The sequence below is a fragment of the Pyxicephalus adspersus genome, chromosome 3, assembly GCF_032062135.1.
Source record: "Pyxicephalus adspersus chromosome 3, UCB_Pads_2.0, whole genome shotgun sequence".
NCBI lineage: Eukaryota > Metazoa > Chordata > Amphibia > Anura > Pyxicephalidae > Pyxicephalus > Pyxicephalus adspersus.
Window position 1 is genome coordinate 57,313,031 of NC_092860.1, and position 15,654 is coordinate 57,328,684.

Here is a 15,654-nt window from a genome sequence, read left to right on the forward strand (position 1 = left end):
TTGGGATGTGGGAGGAAACCGGAGTACCCGGAGGAAACCCACGCAGACACGGGGAGAACCTGCAAACTCCATGCAGATAGTGTCCTGGGTGGGATTCGAACCCAGGACCTAGCGCTGCAAAGGCTGGAGTGCTAACCCCTGAGCCACCGTACTGCCGTACTGAAGCTAGTATAGAAAATACCTAATAATCTTGCCTAAAATGCAGTACCCTGGTCACTTCATGTAAGATAAATTGTGGGCACAAATAATCTTATCTTCCCTTTTTCTGTTCTGTTGAACTGAGCACAACAGATTAAACAGGTATTGTACAGTTAGCAAATATAAATACAAAAAAGGGTCCTAGGATATAGCAAATTAGACATATACATTAAATAAAGAGAGGAAAAGTACATACCATTGTTAGTCTGTACATCAAAGATTCAGTTTCCAGGTTATGGCTTATTGTAGGAGATATCTAACTTCAAAGGGGATTCAATTCACACTCAAGGATAGATTGTAATTATATACATACAGTTGATGTGTTCACATATTTTGTGGGAATTCACCAGCTTTAGGAGTGCAATATTTTTTTCCTGATGGTCCTTTAAGCAATACATGCAAAGATATTAGAAACCAAACAGCTACTTTGCATCTTATGGGGGAACTTACTTTCCTTTATGCAGCAATGGTACCCCAGGTTGTATGTTATATATATATTGGAGTACTGTTCCTTGTTAACCAGCATTTATTGCAGAAAGTGTGTAGTTTAGGTGGTATGCTTTTTTTTAACTATATACAATTGAAAGGATGTATGTATGTATTCGTGTTTTTATTGTGAATACCCATAACAGTGCATCCCAATAAAAAAACATGTGTAGTTCCACAGCAGTTTTTCCTAGTTAGGTAGTTTAGTAAAAAATAAAAAATTAAACCATCTTCTACTGTTCAAAGTCATGTAAAAATATCACCTCTTGCATATTTCAATCTTATCACTACTCTGTAATTCACATTTCTACCTTGTTCTTCTTCACTATATTCCCTGGTTTACCCAAAAGTGTCAAACATTGCACTAACAATGTAGAAAAAAACAAGAAAACAATGTCCTTGGTATGGCCCTTATATTACAATCAAATCTGTGTTGATGTTGTGTAAAGTAGTGAATCAAAATAAGAAGTATGTTTTTTAATATAAAGGTGTCATTTTTTAGCATGCAAGCACATGATTTCCTTTTTCTTTGATCTACAGAGGTAAAGGACACCCGGCGTCCACTGGCTCATGAGTGCCTTGGAGAAGCTCTAAGACTCCTTCGTCAAGTAATCAATAAATATCCTCTCCTCAACACTGTAGAGACTCTGACTGCAGCTGGGACTCTGATCTCGAAAGTTAAAGGTCGGAACTGTTTGATGCAAACTATAATCTATTCAATGCTTCAACAGTTTTGGTAAATTTTTAGTCTCTTCAATCTGTTATCATGTCGCATCAGTTTCTTCTCTTCTTTATATAAAACAGGTTTTCATTATGAATCAAGCATTGAAAATGAGAAGCGTGACTTTGAGAAGGCCTTGGAAAGCATGGCTGTGTGCTTTAGCAGCACGTAAGTTGTGGGGACGTTGCAAGGGATACAGTGATATAATACATTTGTGAACACAGTAATGAGGAATTTTGTCATTGTTTATGTATTTGTAATACACAGTAATGAGGAATTTTGTCATTGTTTATGTATTTGTAATATATTTTCCAGAATCTCAGAATTCCTTATGGGAGAAGTGGACAGTAGCACCCTATTATCCTTACCACCTGGGGATCAGAGTCAGGTTAGATATGGTCCTAATTTTCCTGGTTTCATGTCATATTTCTTAAATTTTATTTCAATATTTCTAGCCTTTATAACTCTAGTTTTTAATTACAATCTTTTGCCTCAATACAGTCCATGGAGAGCCTATACGGTAGTCTTTCTGGAGCTGAAAGTACTTTAGCCAGTGCAGAATATGTGGATTCAGGTGACCAAAGCTGTAATGTACATAAATACATTAAATTTATTCAGAATATCTGTACCATGATTTATTCATGTTGAATGATTACAGGAAGCCCTTTGGGTGAAGATGTGGACATTATCCTACAGAAAAGTGAAGGAGGTGTAAGAGCAGCTTTTTTCTATGCAAAAAAACTTGCAAAATACATGAAAGATCTGACCAGTTACATTGAGAAGAGAACATTGTTGGGTAAGCTGTGGGAAAGTGATTAATTTTAAATTATTTGTATTTTTTCTGTGTCCTTTTCTAGACTTTAGACCTCCTATAATTTTGTCAAATTTAAAAAGTGTTAATGACTGCAATTTACATTAAATCAGTTTACATGCTCTTCTATTCTTGTTTTCTTGTTGTCCCTGGTTTTACATTGTTTTGTGTTATGTTTTTCCCATATCCTGCAGAGATGGAGTATGCAAAGGGACTTCAGAAACTGGTAAACACCACCAAAGGTGTTTTAACACAGGAGGTAAGAGGATTTACATTTATTGGTTCATCGTCATATACACAGTGTATGTAGAATATATCTTATTATAAGTTTTTTCACGTTTCCAAATAAGCTCTGTCTAAACCTAATAGGAAAGTTGTAAGAACACATAGGACATTAATAATGTAGATACCTTAATATTTGGACACATATTTTTTTGTTTCTAAGGAAATATTGTTAAGGAATGATATAGTAGGCTTGGACACAAACTTTTGTGTGACACCTAATGTCTTTTAGTCACAGAAACCCATTGTAAGGAATGTTTAGGTATTCCTAATTGTTTTATTTATTCAAACCTTTTACACTTTTTATATGAGAATAGATATATTTTGTACACCTGTTAATAAAGACAAATATGAAATACTAGGTATGAAGAATAATAAACTAAGTTATAAGATGCCAGGTTACACATCCTTTATATTTGTGGTGGTCTCTAAAGATTCACACTTCTTTTCTTGAAGTACACAACAATTAGATAAACAGGAAAACCTTGTTTGTTTGCTATTGATTTCCCCCAGGATAATCCAGCTTTGGGATCATATGTATACTTATTTTCTCTTCTGGCTAAACTGCTGGTTTGACAAGAACATTACTGTATAGAGCAGGCCCTGGGCTAAAAGACAATGTGGGATATTTAGTTCATGCATAGACCGCTATGCATGCTGTCAGAAAAAGTGTCATGTCTAGCATACTTTTTTTACAACAAGAATCTATTGTACATCTAAATACTAATTCTAAAAAGTCTAATTAGTCAAATAAGTATATAAATGAAGCAGCCATTCTCTGACTGACAGTGATAGTGTTGATTATTCACCCACCATTACCCACCATACTACTGTGCAATGTAGTTTTCACAGATTTTAAAATGTACAAAATATGCAAGTATTAAATTGTATTGACATTCAGTTTACCTGGGCAGAATTCTCTCCTCCTCTTCTTCCTGTGTCACTGTCTGTATCTCTCTGTCATTTGGAAGGTCAGGAACCATCCTATTTACTTAAGGATGGTAGAGCCTAAGGCGCCTGGGTCTAGAGGTTTTTTTTCACAAGAAAATACAGCAAACAAGTGATCCAGATCTTCTGACATGTAAAAACCATTTTATGTGTTACTTTGGACTATGCCAAGGGTGGGATGTTGTCTCCTTTTAATAGAACTGTTGGTGTGTGCCTGACATTTTGTATGTTAGTGTACAACCATAAAACCACAGGATCAATTATAAAAACAGAGGGATTGCCAAAGTACATTAAAATCATTTATTGTTATAAATTCAAAGCAAATCACTGCATCCCATATTTTGCAAGCGCCCTCAGGTTTATAATGTCTCAGATTAAGGTAAAAAGATTACCATGTTGATAATGCCACTCAACTCAATCATTGTGAATGTGCATGTTACCTATTTCCCAAAGTTCCTGGGATTGTAACAGTGACATCTGTATACTGTTACATTTTGGTGTGGTTCAATTCCAGGAGATTTTATTTATTAATACAAACTGACAGATATATGATATTGTGAATGTTTTATTAGAAATTTATTTAGAAGATGTACTTGATATAAGTATTTTCATACATAAAACTGATACAAAGTGTAACCAAAATGGAATATTTAATTTACAGTTGATTGTATTTTGTTATTTACATGTTGATCATTTCTGCAATTCAGGGTGTTATCTCAAGGATAGTTATTGGCCTTCTTAGTTATAAAATTCCTTATTGCTTTTCATTTCTTACTTTTTTAGCCATATATGCCTTTCCAGTCCATCTATTCAGTGGCTTTGGAGCAGGACCAAGATCATGCGCATGGAGTCCTCCACACATCTCTGACACTTCAGCAACAGACATATCTGCAGGTATAAGATCAAATTTTTAACTGCATCATGTTATAAATGTGTTTTTTGTATACACACTAAAAAATCAGACACACACTTAATGGCAATATTACTTTTCTCTTTGCACTGTTTATTTTTTTCTGAAGCCAGTAAATATGCGACGTTTGGAACATGAGAAACGCAGAAAAGATTTGAAGGAGCAATGGCAGCGAGCCCAACGCAAACTTGTAAGACCTAAAATTGCACACTTTCTTTCTACCAAACCCCTTAAATTGTGTTGTTTTTTATTTGGTATGTCTTCCTAAAATGTACATACATTCACTACCACTTCAATTGCCACTCCCCCCAACACCTACTTCAACTACCTTATTTGTTATTACAACCTTTTCAACAGTCAGATATCCTAATGCTAGAAACATATTGACTTTGCAGCTAATAATTATAAATAGTTTAATGTCCATATGGTAAGATTTCCTTATGGCGTGCACTATAGTATTCTTTGAAAAAAAAGAAAGCCCCAGAAATCTCTATAGGTTCCTAGGGAGAAATTCTGAACTAATTTCTAGGCTCACAGAACCCCTGCTAAAACTGACTATACCTACATTTAATGACACTTCGGTAATAAAAATATAACAATGAAAAAGAAAAATGTAAAAATTGTTGTGTTTTTCACTTATTTCTTTATGGAGCTTCATATTATTCAATTTTTTGTCAGATGGAGGCAGAAGTCAACCTCAGAAAAGCAAAGCAGGCCTACATGCAACGCAGTGAAGAGCATGAAAAAGCACAGTACTATGCAGCACGTGCTGAAGAGGAGCAGAGTCACAGTGGTGCCAAGTCAGTTGACAAGAAAAGAAGAGCTGAGGAAGAAGCTAAAAACAGAGTAAGACTGGCAAAAAGACATAACCTTCAACACATTGCACACAATGTAGTCTTAGGCTATTGTAAACAGCATACATAGATGTTTTGTTATATACAAAGTCACTTATTCATCGGGCAGATACACTAGATTTCTGGGACTTTGCACCTACATTTAAAAGTAAGTAAAAATCCTCTTCCCGGGGAGTATATTTCTTGATTAGAAAGATAACAAAGAGGTCAGAAGCTGGAGACTAATTAAAGATTAGAGGAAAAATCAAATTAGATTTGCTATCTATCATCTGCCTGCTACTTCAGGGCTAGCTATACCTGTAACCTCCCTGCTGGCTCCATCTGCAGTGTCACATCAGACCCATCTCTATCTTTGCCACATTTCTGTTATTACAGGCAGAGGAAGCAATGGCCACTTACCGGACGTGCATTGCAGATGCTAAGACACAGAAGCAAGAGTTGGAAGATGTCAAAGTGAATGTTCTTCGGCAGCTGCAAGAGCTTATCAAACAGACTGACCAGATCTTACGTTCGGTATATGAAAAAAGTTTAATTTATATGCTGCTTTTTTGGCAACCTTTAGGTGATACTAGCTGATTTTTCTTCTTTTTAATATCCTCGCTCCTTTTCTTTATAGGCTACCATATCCTACTATCAGAGCATGCACAAGGAGACAGCTCCTCTGCCTGTTGGATTCCAGACTTTGTGTGAAAGCAGTAAGCTATATGATCTGGGACAGCAATATGCATCATATGTTCGACAGCTGGGAGCTGATATCGAGAGAGAAACATCCTATGACTTTCAGCCATACACGCCACAGATAACATTGTATGAATGCCTTTACCCTGTTGCAAAACATTTTTTAAATCAAGTACTCAATACCAGAAACAGAAGCAATTAACTGCCAAAAAGGCCCAACATGTAAAATGATGAGTCTGGGTAGACCCTTTTGGTAGGCATCCAACAAAGAATAAATAGACAAAATAGAGTAAAACCAAAAGTATGCTTTCCCTCATGCCCTTCAATGCCTCAGCCCCATTCAAACTCTTTAGGCAGCATCTTCACAACCGTCTTATTTAGTATTAGCATCTCATCAGCCAGAAAATATGCCCTCTAATGCATTTTACTCAGGAATGTTTAGTGTTCTGAAAAGAAAAAAACGCATAACACACTTGCAAACCCACAACAAAGAAGAAAAAAATAAAATAAAAAAATAAAATAAAAGCAATAAAAAAAACTAATAAAGCCTGTGGATAAGGGGCCCTTCTTTACTTCACAGCATCTAAATATGGTAAACATTTTCTTGGTCCACCAGACTTAACTTATCTGTAAAATGGTAATAAACCGTTCTGCAAAAGGTGGATATACATATATGTTCACAGTTCAAACTGTGTTGTATCAATCAAGCAACATCTTATGAATATGATTTTATTCACTGTACAAGCAATCCTTTTAGGTCTTGTGTACCAAGATAATGCTATTTTTACTTGCAGCAAGTAGAGAAGAGCTCCTCCCAGAACCTAATGTTTCTTTGGTATATATGTTGTGAACTTTTTTGGTAGTTTATCTAAATTAATTCTTTGTTGGATACAACTGAACCTCTCACTTTCAGAGGCGTTAAGTATCACTGCCATTTCTTCATTTTGTTGTTTATGCTTTAGTCAAAAGTATTTTAAATGTAAACAAAGTGTATCAATAATATTTTTTTATTCAGGTCCCCATACATTCGGACTAGAAAGTCAAGTCTATCATCTCAGGATTTTCCTGCTACAGAAAATAAGGAATCTACAGCAGAGGAAAAGGTTGTAGAGAAAAGAGGTAAGAACCAAAGAAACAGGTGAACCCAGTGGTTTATGCAAAATGCAAATGGCTAACTTTTTAGTGCTTGGAAGGAACAATCAGTTTAAAGTGTACTTATCAACAGCAATGCAGAGACAAAAAAATATTAAAAAATGGAGTAATGACCACCAAGTCTCTAACTTGAAATAAAAAAATGTACAGCTAATCATTCTCAAGGACAGTGGATTGGGAAGGATGGATGTTTCTTAATAAACCTTACTATGATGCTTTTATCCTCTTTGTCCTGCTGTAGTAAGAAACACAATATTTTTGGAAGTAGGGTAACATGGGAATATTTCACGTCTGTTCTACTCAAACACACTGAAAAATATATTCCAATGGGTGGTTTAAGTAGTTTAGGAGGCTAAAAGTAAACCTTATGTGACTCACAGCTAATATAAAAAACCATAAAGAATGAGAAAAGGGCATTCCAAAATTATAAAAATGAAGGTTCACCTTCATCATTTGAAAACTATAAAGAATATAACAAAATATTTAAAAAGGAGATAAAATGTGCAAAACTTCAAAATGAATGACAGATTGCAAAGAAAAGTAAGGCAACCCCAATTTTTTTTTTAAGTTTATTAATAGCAAAAAGATTAGATCTGAGCATGTAGGCCCCTTAACAGATGCCTCTGGGTTGGTAAATGGGGATAAAGAAAAGGCAGATTTACTAAACACTTTTTTTTAGCTCTGTGTACACAAAGGAAAATGGCAGAGCTCAAGGCCAAATTCATAATGGCAATGTCACAGCCTTAAATGAACCACAATGGCCTAAAATTGATATAATTGAGAAACAGTTGGGCAAAATTAGGTTGACAAAGCACCACGACCTGATGAATTACATCCACGTGTCCTCAAAGAGCTCAGCTCAGTTATTTCAAAACCATTGCTTCTAATTTTTAGAGACTTTTTAATCACTGGCTGGATACCAATGGATTGGCATAAAGCCAATGTGGTTCCCATCTTCAAAAAGGGAACAAAGTCATTACCAAGTAACTACAGACCGGTAAGTTTACCGAACCACATGGAGGAGTTTCTGCTAGAAAACAATATGTCATAGTCAGCATGGATTCAAGAAAGACAGAAGTTGTAAAAAAGGTACTCCCTTTTTTATGAGGAAGTAAGTAAACAGGTAGACAGTGCAGAAGCAGTTGATATAGTGTACTTGGACTTTGCTAAAGCATTTGACACAGTACCCCACAGACGGGTAATATGTAAAATAGGGTCATTAGGCTTAGAAAAGCTAATTTGTAAATGGATAGAGAACTGGTTTAAAGACCGCATCTAGAGAGTAATGATTATTGATTCATACTCTGAATAGTCTAAGGTTATTAGAGATGGAGACATTATCCTCCCCCTGTACAAAGTATTGGTTAGACCTTATCTGAAATACACAGTCCAGTTTTGGGCACAGTTCACAAAAAAGACATTGTGGAATTGGAGAGAGTGCAGAGAAAGGCAACTAAACTAATAAAAGGAATGGAGGGACTTAGCTATGAGGAGAGATTAGCTGAACTGAATCTATTCTCCCCTGAGAAGAGACGTTTAAGGGAGGATATGATCACCCTATAAAAATATATAAATGGTCCATATAGAGAACTCTTCCCAACTATTCACTAAGATCCTTACTTTAAAGTAAAGATAACTGAGACTGTTGATCCAGGGAACATCTAATTGCCTCATGCAATCAGGAAGGATTTTTTTTCCCTGTTAGAGCAAATTTTACCAGGATTTTATTTTGCCTTCCTCTGGATCAACTATAGGATTTTTATATCTGGAATATCTGCATATGTTTATTTCCCTAGTGGCTGAACTTGATGGACTTGATGGGTCTTTTTTCAACCAAGTTACTATGTAACTATGTAACATTCCCCTATAGCAAATGGATTGCCAAGGTTCCCAAATAGGAATCAACTGCTGTCTACATGGATGATTTGTGTCTTTCTTTGGATGTATGTATTAATGTTCCTAACTTGAGCCAGTCTTTTTCATTTTTGACTTATGTAGTTTTTTGTAGTTGTAGTTTTGCAATATTTGATTATCTTGTTGAGATCACAGGGCTAGTTTGTAGATAACAGCAAATTGCTGCGTATAATAAAATTTGAAAGGTTGTTCTTTACTTTTTAACCCCACAATGCTACGACAATAAATCAGGGAAATTGAGGGACAGGAATTTACACCAGCAATAAACACCCCGCAGAATGTGTAACCTTCCTGTACAGGATTTTAACTCCTTGTCTTACTTACCTCTTGTTATTGGATACGAATTGTGATGTAAGATCTCAAATATAGGGACACAGCAGTACAACCCAACAAAGTTTCTAAAAATGTCATGCTCTATAAACATTTTAACTACTTGGTGAGTAACTTACCTAGAACAAGCATATTCTGACACCAGGCACTGAAGGAAAGAAAAAGATAACAGCCTCAGTTGTGTACCTTCAAAAAGCGGTCAGCAGTGGCAGTTCCCATACTTCTATCATTTTTGGTTCATTTTATTGCCAGATAAAATACCATTGGCCTTTATTCTGTTTGCAGGTGGTAGGGGCCATCAGGCACATAAATCATGGCCAAGTGCTCTGCCTGAGGGAGATGCAGCCGAGAGAAAGGAAGCAGCAGGTACATTATCTCTTAATGAGTATAAGTTGATTGTATATTCTGAAAAGGTCACAAAACAGTACATGTAAACTGGTATTATGTGCACTGAATTCCTGGGTTTCTGTCTTGCCCTTGCCTCTAATATGATATAGTCATTAAATCCTCAGCTGTCATGCAGAGTGAGTGAGCAGCACCATGTTGTATTCTCCCCATAGTAAAGTACAGTAGGTGTTTCTGCTTGGCCATTTATCAGTCTGCCAGCACAGATTGTTGAAAGGTGTAGGGGGCCCACTGTACACATGCTAGATTTTTTCTTCAGATGATCACGAGTTTTTGCCTCGGGTGAGAATAATCTAGCGTGTTTATGTAGTTTACAGAAAGAAACTCTAAAAAAGCAGTCTTACAAAAGATCTTTTCGTAAATGTTAACCGTTTGATCTACAAAAAACACAAATGCAATGGGGCTAGATCAGGTGTGGGCAAACTTTTTGACTCAGGGGCCACAATGGCTTCTAAAATTTGACAGAGGGGCCAGACCGGATTTTGGCCCTGAACAGGTAGCAAAACATTATTATGTAGGGATTATTGTACAAATTATTTTCCAAATGCAATTTTTTTAATAACACAGTAGAGAAACTTACCTTCAATGTCAGTGGGAACACTGTTCTTGGTCTCCCTTTTTTGCCAGTGCTTTAAAGTCTGGAGTTATCTTTGTTGTGGCAATTCTCAGAATAGATCTGAGGTGCTCATCAGTTAACTTGGATCTGTGACGAGCTTTGTTGATGTTCATGACGCTGAACATCTGCTCACACACCTAGGTTGAGCCAAACAACGCCAGCATCTTCTGTGCCGTCCTCTGGATGTATGGAAACGTGGCTTTGTTAAGTAAAGCATAAAAGTCATTCAGTTTAAGAGTTGAACTTCGCCTTTAAGAGTCAGACTGAAGATCAATCCAGTTCCAACTGCAGCTCCTGTGGTACTTGGCCAGGGTCTTGTGACAGGGTACAGGACACCAGCTGAAGTGACTTGTCAATTTTTTCAAAATCAGAGAACCGACGGAAGAATTCTCCATGCAGGTCGTCTAATGATTTGCTGTGTTTCTTCACATTTCTGGTGGCCTCTTTCTGCGTGGCTAGTATGGGGAAATGACCAAAAGATTTCTTTGAAATTTTTGTGGGGAATAAACTTAGTTTGGATTTGAAGGCTATCACATTTGTGTACTTGTCATGCACAAACTGATCTTTTCCCTTCAGTTCTTGTCATTTAGCTCAGAAAGTCAATCGGATTACCCCAGAAACTCCAAAAATGCGTCAATCTCCTCTTTGAGCTCCCACGTACGTTAAAACACTTTGCCCAAATTCAACCACTGGACACCGGAGAGTGGTAAAGTAAGTCCTGGTGATCTACATCGGTTTCCACCAGGAGCGTAATAAACTGCTGGTGCTGAAGTCCCCTTGCTCGTATAAAGTTCACAAGTTTTACCACTGGTTTCACGACATGATTAAGCTGCAATACAGACTAAAGCTGCGTACACACTTGCAATTTTTGTCGTTGGAAAGGATCTTTCACGATCCTTTCCAACGACAAGGGAGTGCACGATGCATGAACGGTGCTGTACATACAGCACCGTTCATGCTCTATGGAGAGGGGAGGGGGAGAGCGACGGAGCGGCACCCTGCTGCGCGCTCTCCCCTTCCCTTTCATTAGGATCGGCTGTTGTCCATCGTCCGTGGATCCGGCAGGTCGGTCGTCCGGACGATGGACCACACCGACTGTACACACGGCAGATTTTCGCCCGATAATTGGCCGATGCCGATTATCGGGCGATAAAAATCTGACGTGTGTACGTAGCTTTACACAGGGCTTCCTGATAGATAATGCAGTAAAGGAAATTAAAATCCTGGTCTGGGTTTTCCTCTTTCACTTTATGCTGGATTCTTTTCAGCAGCCCAACGTTTTTTTCCAGTTAAACTTGGAGATCCATCCGTGGTGACATTGGCAAGTTTACTCCACGGTAGCTCCATTTTCTCGATGGCAGCAGACACCCGGTCATACAAGTCCTCTCCCCGCATTTTTTCTTTCAGGGACTCCATGGTCAAAAACCATCTTAAAACGGTTCTTAATCCCTCGGATTATAATTAGGAGCTGAGCAGTGTCTTTTATGTCATTACTTTCATCGAGTGCCAATGTATAAAACTTAAAGGACTCCGCTTTTTTCTTTTCCTTGCTAGCTATATCTTCGTCAATCAGTTCCACACAGCGAGTCACTGTCCTGCGTGATAACTAATTTTTCCAAACTTGCCTTTGTTCTCTGGACACAACAGATCTGCTGTTTCTACCATGCATTCTTTCAAAAATTCTCCTTCGGAGAAAGGCTTGCTAGCCTTTGCTAATTTGAATGCCAGCATAAAACTTACCCTGGTACATAGCTCCTGAATTGCAGTTTGTCGGTGAAAAAAATGTTGCCAATTCTGTAAATTAGACATCAACCTCTGTGCAGTAGCCGCCCATTCTTGCGTTGACAGCTTGCTAGCGTAGTTGGCATGCTTCCTGTTAAAATGACAACTGATGTTGTATTCTTTGAAAACCGCAACAGCTTCTTGGCATATCAGACATACAGCCGTTGATCTGACTTCCGTGAAAAAATATTTTGTTGTCCACTCCTTATTAAACACTCGGCACTCCTTGTCCACTTCTTTTTCTTTTCTTTGCTCATCTCATTTTTACAAATGGGCTAAAAAAGGCAAAACGAAGAAGTGAAGTAGTTGCAGCGTTGAGAGATTGTCAGGAAAAAATACTTATTTAATTTACTTGGTGCCTGTATTCTACACGTGCTGGCTGTAATCCTGGTTTATTTGGTGTAGGATCCTTGCATATTGGCACTGATTTCAGTGAAATATCTGTGTGTGATCCTGAGCTCTAAACATAAGAAAACAAACCCATGAGCATTGCAGCCTCTGCCCTGTCCCTGCGAACTTTTTTGTTTTTTTGCATAAACACATCTAACATTACTTGGAGGGGATCTGTTTTTCATGCAAAGCTACCCACCACCAAACAAAGAAGGAAGAACATTTATTGAACTGTAGTGAGCCTTCTGGCTTTTATTATTTAATAATCAATGATTAACCCCCTAGCAGTCCAATTCTGTCCAAATGTTCACGCAAAAAGCGTTCCTTTTTTTGCATAGAAATTTATTTTAAGTTGTAGACCTATAATTCATAGCTCACAGAAATATGTCCAATATTTAATAAATTTAATATTAAACTTAAAAAAAAATCTGTTAAAACAAGGGTGCATAAAAATACTACAACCTGTAATATAACTGTACAGTAGCATGTATAATAAATATTAATTATATATGAAAAAGATTTCTTTGTATTGGACAAGAAATCTTGTATTGGACTTCATTCAACTGTTTTAGTGAATAAGCCTGATCTTCTGCTGCCAGCTCTATACACAAGTATAATCCTCAAGTGCTGCATCTGTATTGATGAGGGAGCGGCGGACCACCAAACGGGTCATCTTTGTCTTTATTGCCGATACTGACAGCTGTTTATTTTTTTGTCAGTTGTAGTTCTAGAGTTAAAAGTACTGCGGTAAATGTTCGCAGCAAGTAACAGTGATGTTTTTTAGCAGTTACCATATGATTTCTTCTGCTGCCATTACAGTTCTACCATCCAGATCCACTGCCAAAGTTCTGTACAAATCTCATTACTGTGTATGTTTATAATGTACACTTGCACACTGCCTTCTCACATCTCATAATGCACAGATTGGTTCCAGGGCAAGCTACTGCGGGGTTCAAGCCCTGACACTGAAGGGTGGAAACAAAGTGTAACTTTGTGTAAAAGCAGACTTTGTAAAAGTTATTTTTATGCATAAAATTTAACAGCATTAAACAACAGTTTTAGTGGTAAAACAGTATATTTCTGAAAAGCATTTCTGTTTCTTGCCTCTCATATACGTACACACATATTTACATATTTATAAAGGAAAAACATGAAAATCCAAGTTTTTAAAATGGTAACTTTTTTATCAACTAGCAGATTTCCAAGAAAAGCTTAAACACCCCCTTACCCCCACTGAAGACATTGAAAATAAAAGACTGACATCACTGGAAGAAGGTAAATATGTTTTATAAATGGTACATTGCTTCACAACTACTGTTGTATCTGTGTGTCTGATGCAGCTAAACCATTCATGGCAACTAAAGAGTTATGCACTGTTTTTACACCTTTTTCTTCCAATGTTAAAGTCAGTTGAATGAGAATTCTCACAGGTCCAGTGCTCCAAAAGCCCGAGGTCACCTATTCTTTTTTTTTTTTTTTTTTTTTAGGTCCTGAGGCCTATTATTCACCTAAACTGCTTACCTAATTGCAGCATAACACAACAGCCCTCATAAATTAGCACACATGCTTATAGTGGGAAAGCCACCTAGTAATTAAAACAGACCAAGAGTCTAAAAGTATTGAGTAGTTTATATACTAAAAATATGCGGATACCTATAAAAAGGTGGTGACACATTTGGGAAATGACGTACCCAAGCGATTTGTTAAAATCAGAGTTGCTGTGTATATGATGCCAGAGCAGTTCTGCATGTCTGAAATAGTGCACAGGTGATAGGCCAAAATCTGGTGGATACATAGACCAGACAACAGTTACATTTAAGAAAATTGGTTTTGGGTAAAGATCCTAGTTTTATCGAGTTAGTGTATAATATTATATATACCTAATCTTTTTAAGATTTCTTTACAATGCCTGAACATTTACCTGAAGTAAGCATAATGACATGTGACATGACAGTTACACTACACGCCTAAATGCACAATATAATTGTTAAAGATCCCTTACTGTCTATAACTTTTTCTGTGTCTCTAATTTGATTGATAGATTGTTTCCCAGTGTATGAAGTTAGGCAGTTGTCAGGGACAGACTTCAGGTCACAAGCATAATAGTCAGAATCAGAAAAGGTAATGAAAGCTAGATAGTTCAGTTTAAAAGAGCAGCAGTAGAAATTGTAAAATGAGTTTTAGTGAATGATTTAATAATGGTTTGTCATTAAGACTGTGATTATTTAAGATATAAAAATAAGCAAATATAAATTTATGAATTTATCCCTCCCAACCAAATGAGGTGTTTGAAGTGAATATATTTTTGAATATTTACTGTACCTTTTTTTTACTGAACATGGATATTGCACACTAAACCTATACCGTATATACTCGAGTATAAGTTGATCCGAGTATAAGCCGAGGTACCTATTTTTACCTTGGAAAACAGGAAAAATTGATTGACTTGAGTATAAGCCGAGGGTGAGAAATGCTGCAGCTACTGGCAAGTTTCACCTCTACAAGTAAGGTTCACTTCTTTATTTTTTTTAAATTAAGTTAATTGGCTTCCCCCAAAAAATCACCCTTGACTACATTAATGACATATGACTATGGTAGGGACATTAGATTGTGAGCCCCTTTGAGGGACAGTTAGTGACATGACTATCGACTTTGTACAGCGCTGCGTAATATGATGACGCTATATAAATACTGTTTAGTAATAATTTATCAGATGATTAATATATGATTAGTAACTAATCATTATTATATGATTAGTTACTAATCATATATTAATCATCTGATAAATTATGCATTATTAGTTGATATAACTTACTTTACTTCCTTTTCCTGGCTCTCCGTTACTGCTTTTGCATCTAGTTCTGTGTCCCACGTGTAAGCACTCGGGAACATTTGGGACACGGGACTGCTATCAGCGAGGGACTCTCTCGAGTCGCGCACTGATGGCTCCACCCCCCACCAGGAACACCCCTATTCGGAAATCCCTCTCCTCCACAATGTCCTCTTAACCCGGCGGCAGAAATGTTAACACCAGCTACGATAAATAGGGAAGGGAGCCACAACACGGAGGCTCAAGAGCCACGGGTTGCCGACCCCTGCCGGCTGGGATTAGGCCAGATCGGCAGGAGCGGGAATCAGCCGGCTGAGGGTGCTTTTCTGCAGGGACCCATGCACCTG

General features: G+C 37.2%; 1 protein-coding gene across 7 annotated transcripts in view; it reads left to right on the plus strand.

Moving 5' to 3' along the window:
- ARHGAP45 (Rho GTPase activating protein 45) overlaps positions 1-15,654 on the plus strand; it is a 64,916-nt gene that overhangs the window by 39,564 nt on the left and 9,698 nt on the right. For 3 of the 7 annotated variants that reach the window (XM_072404794.1, XM_072404801.1, XM_072404798.1), the window contains 14 exons: positions 1,225-1,368; positions 1,489-1,573; positions 1,721-1,793; positions 1,907-1,979; positions 2,064-2,201; positions 2,411-2,475; positions 4,230-4,340; positions 4,466-4,546; positions 5,035-5,202; positions 5,586-5,723; positions 5,827-6,017; positions 6,904-7,007; positions 9,570-9,650; positions 13,672-13,752. In XM_072404794.1, the coding sequence (XP_072260895.1) occupies positions 1,225-1,368; positions 1,489-1,573; positions 1,721-1,793; positions 1,907-1,979; positions 2,064-2,201; positions 2,411-2,475; positions 4,230-4,340; positions 4,466-4,546; positions 5,035-5,202; positions 5,586-5,723; positions 5,827-6,017; positions 6,904-7,007; positions 9,570-9,650; positions 13,672-13,752 (1,533 nt within the window). The remainder of the gene's footprint in view (positions 1-1,224; positions 1,369-1,488; positions 1,574-1,720; positions 1,794-1,906; positions 1,980-2,063; positions 2,202-2,410; positions 2,476-4,229; positions 4,341-4,465; positions 4,547-5,034; positions 5,203-5,585; positions 5,724-5,826; positions 6,018-6,903; positions 7,008-9,569; positions 9,651-13,671; positions 13,753-15,654) is intronic. The other 4 variants (XM_072404795.1, XM_072404800.1, XM_072404796.1 and 1 more) reach the window with 3 other exon arrangements.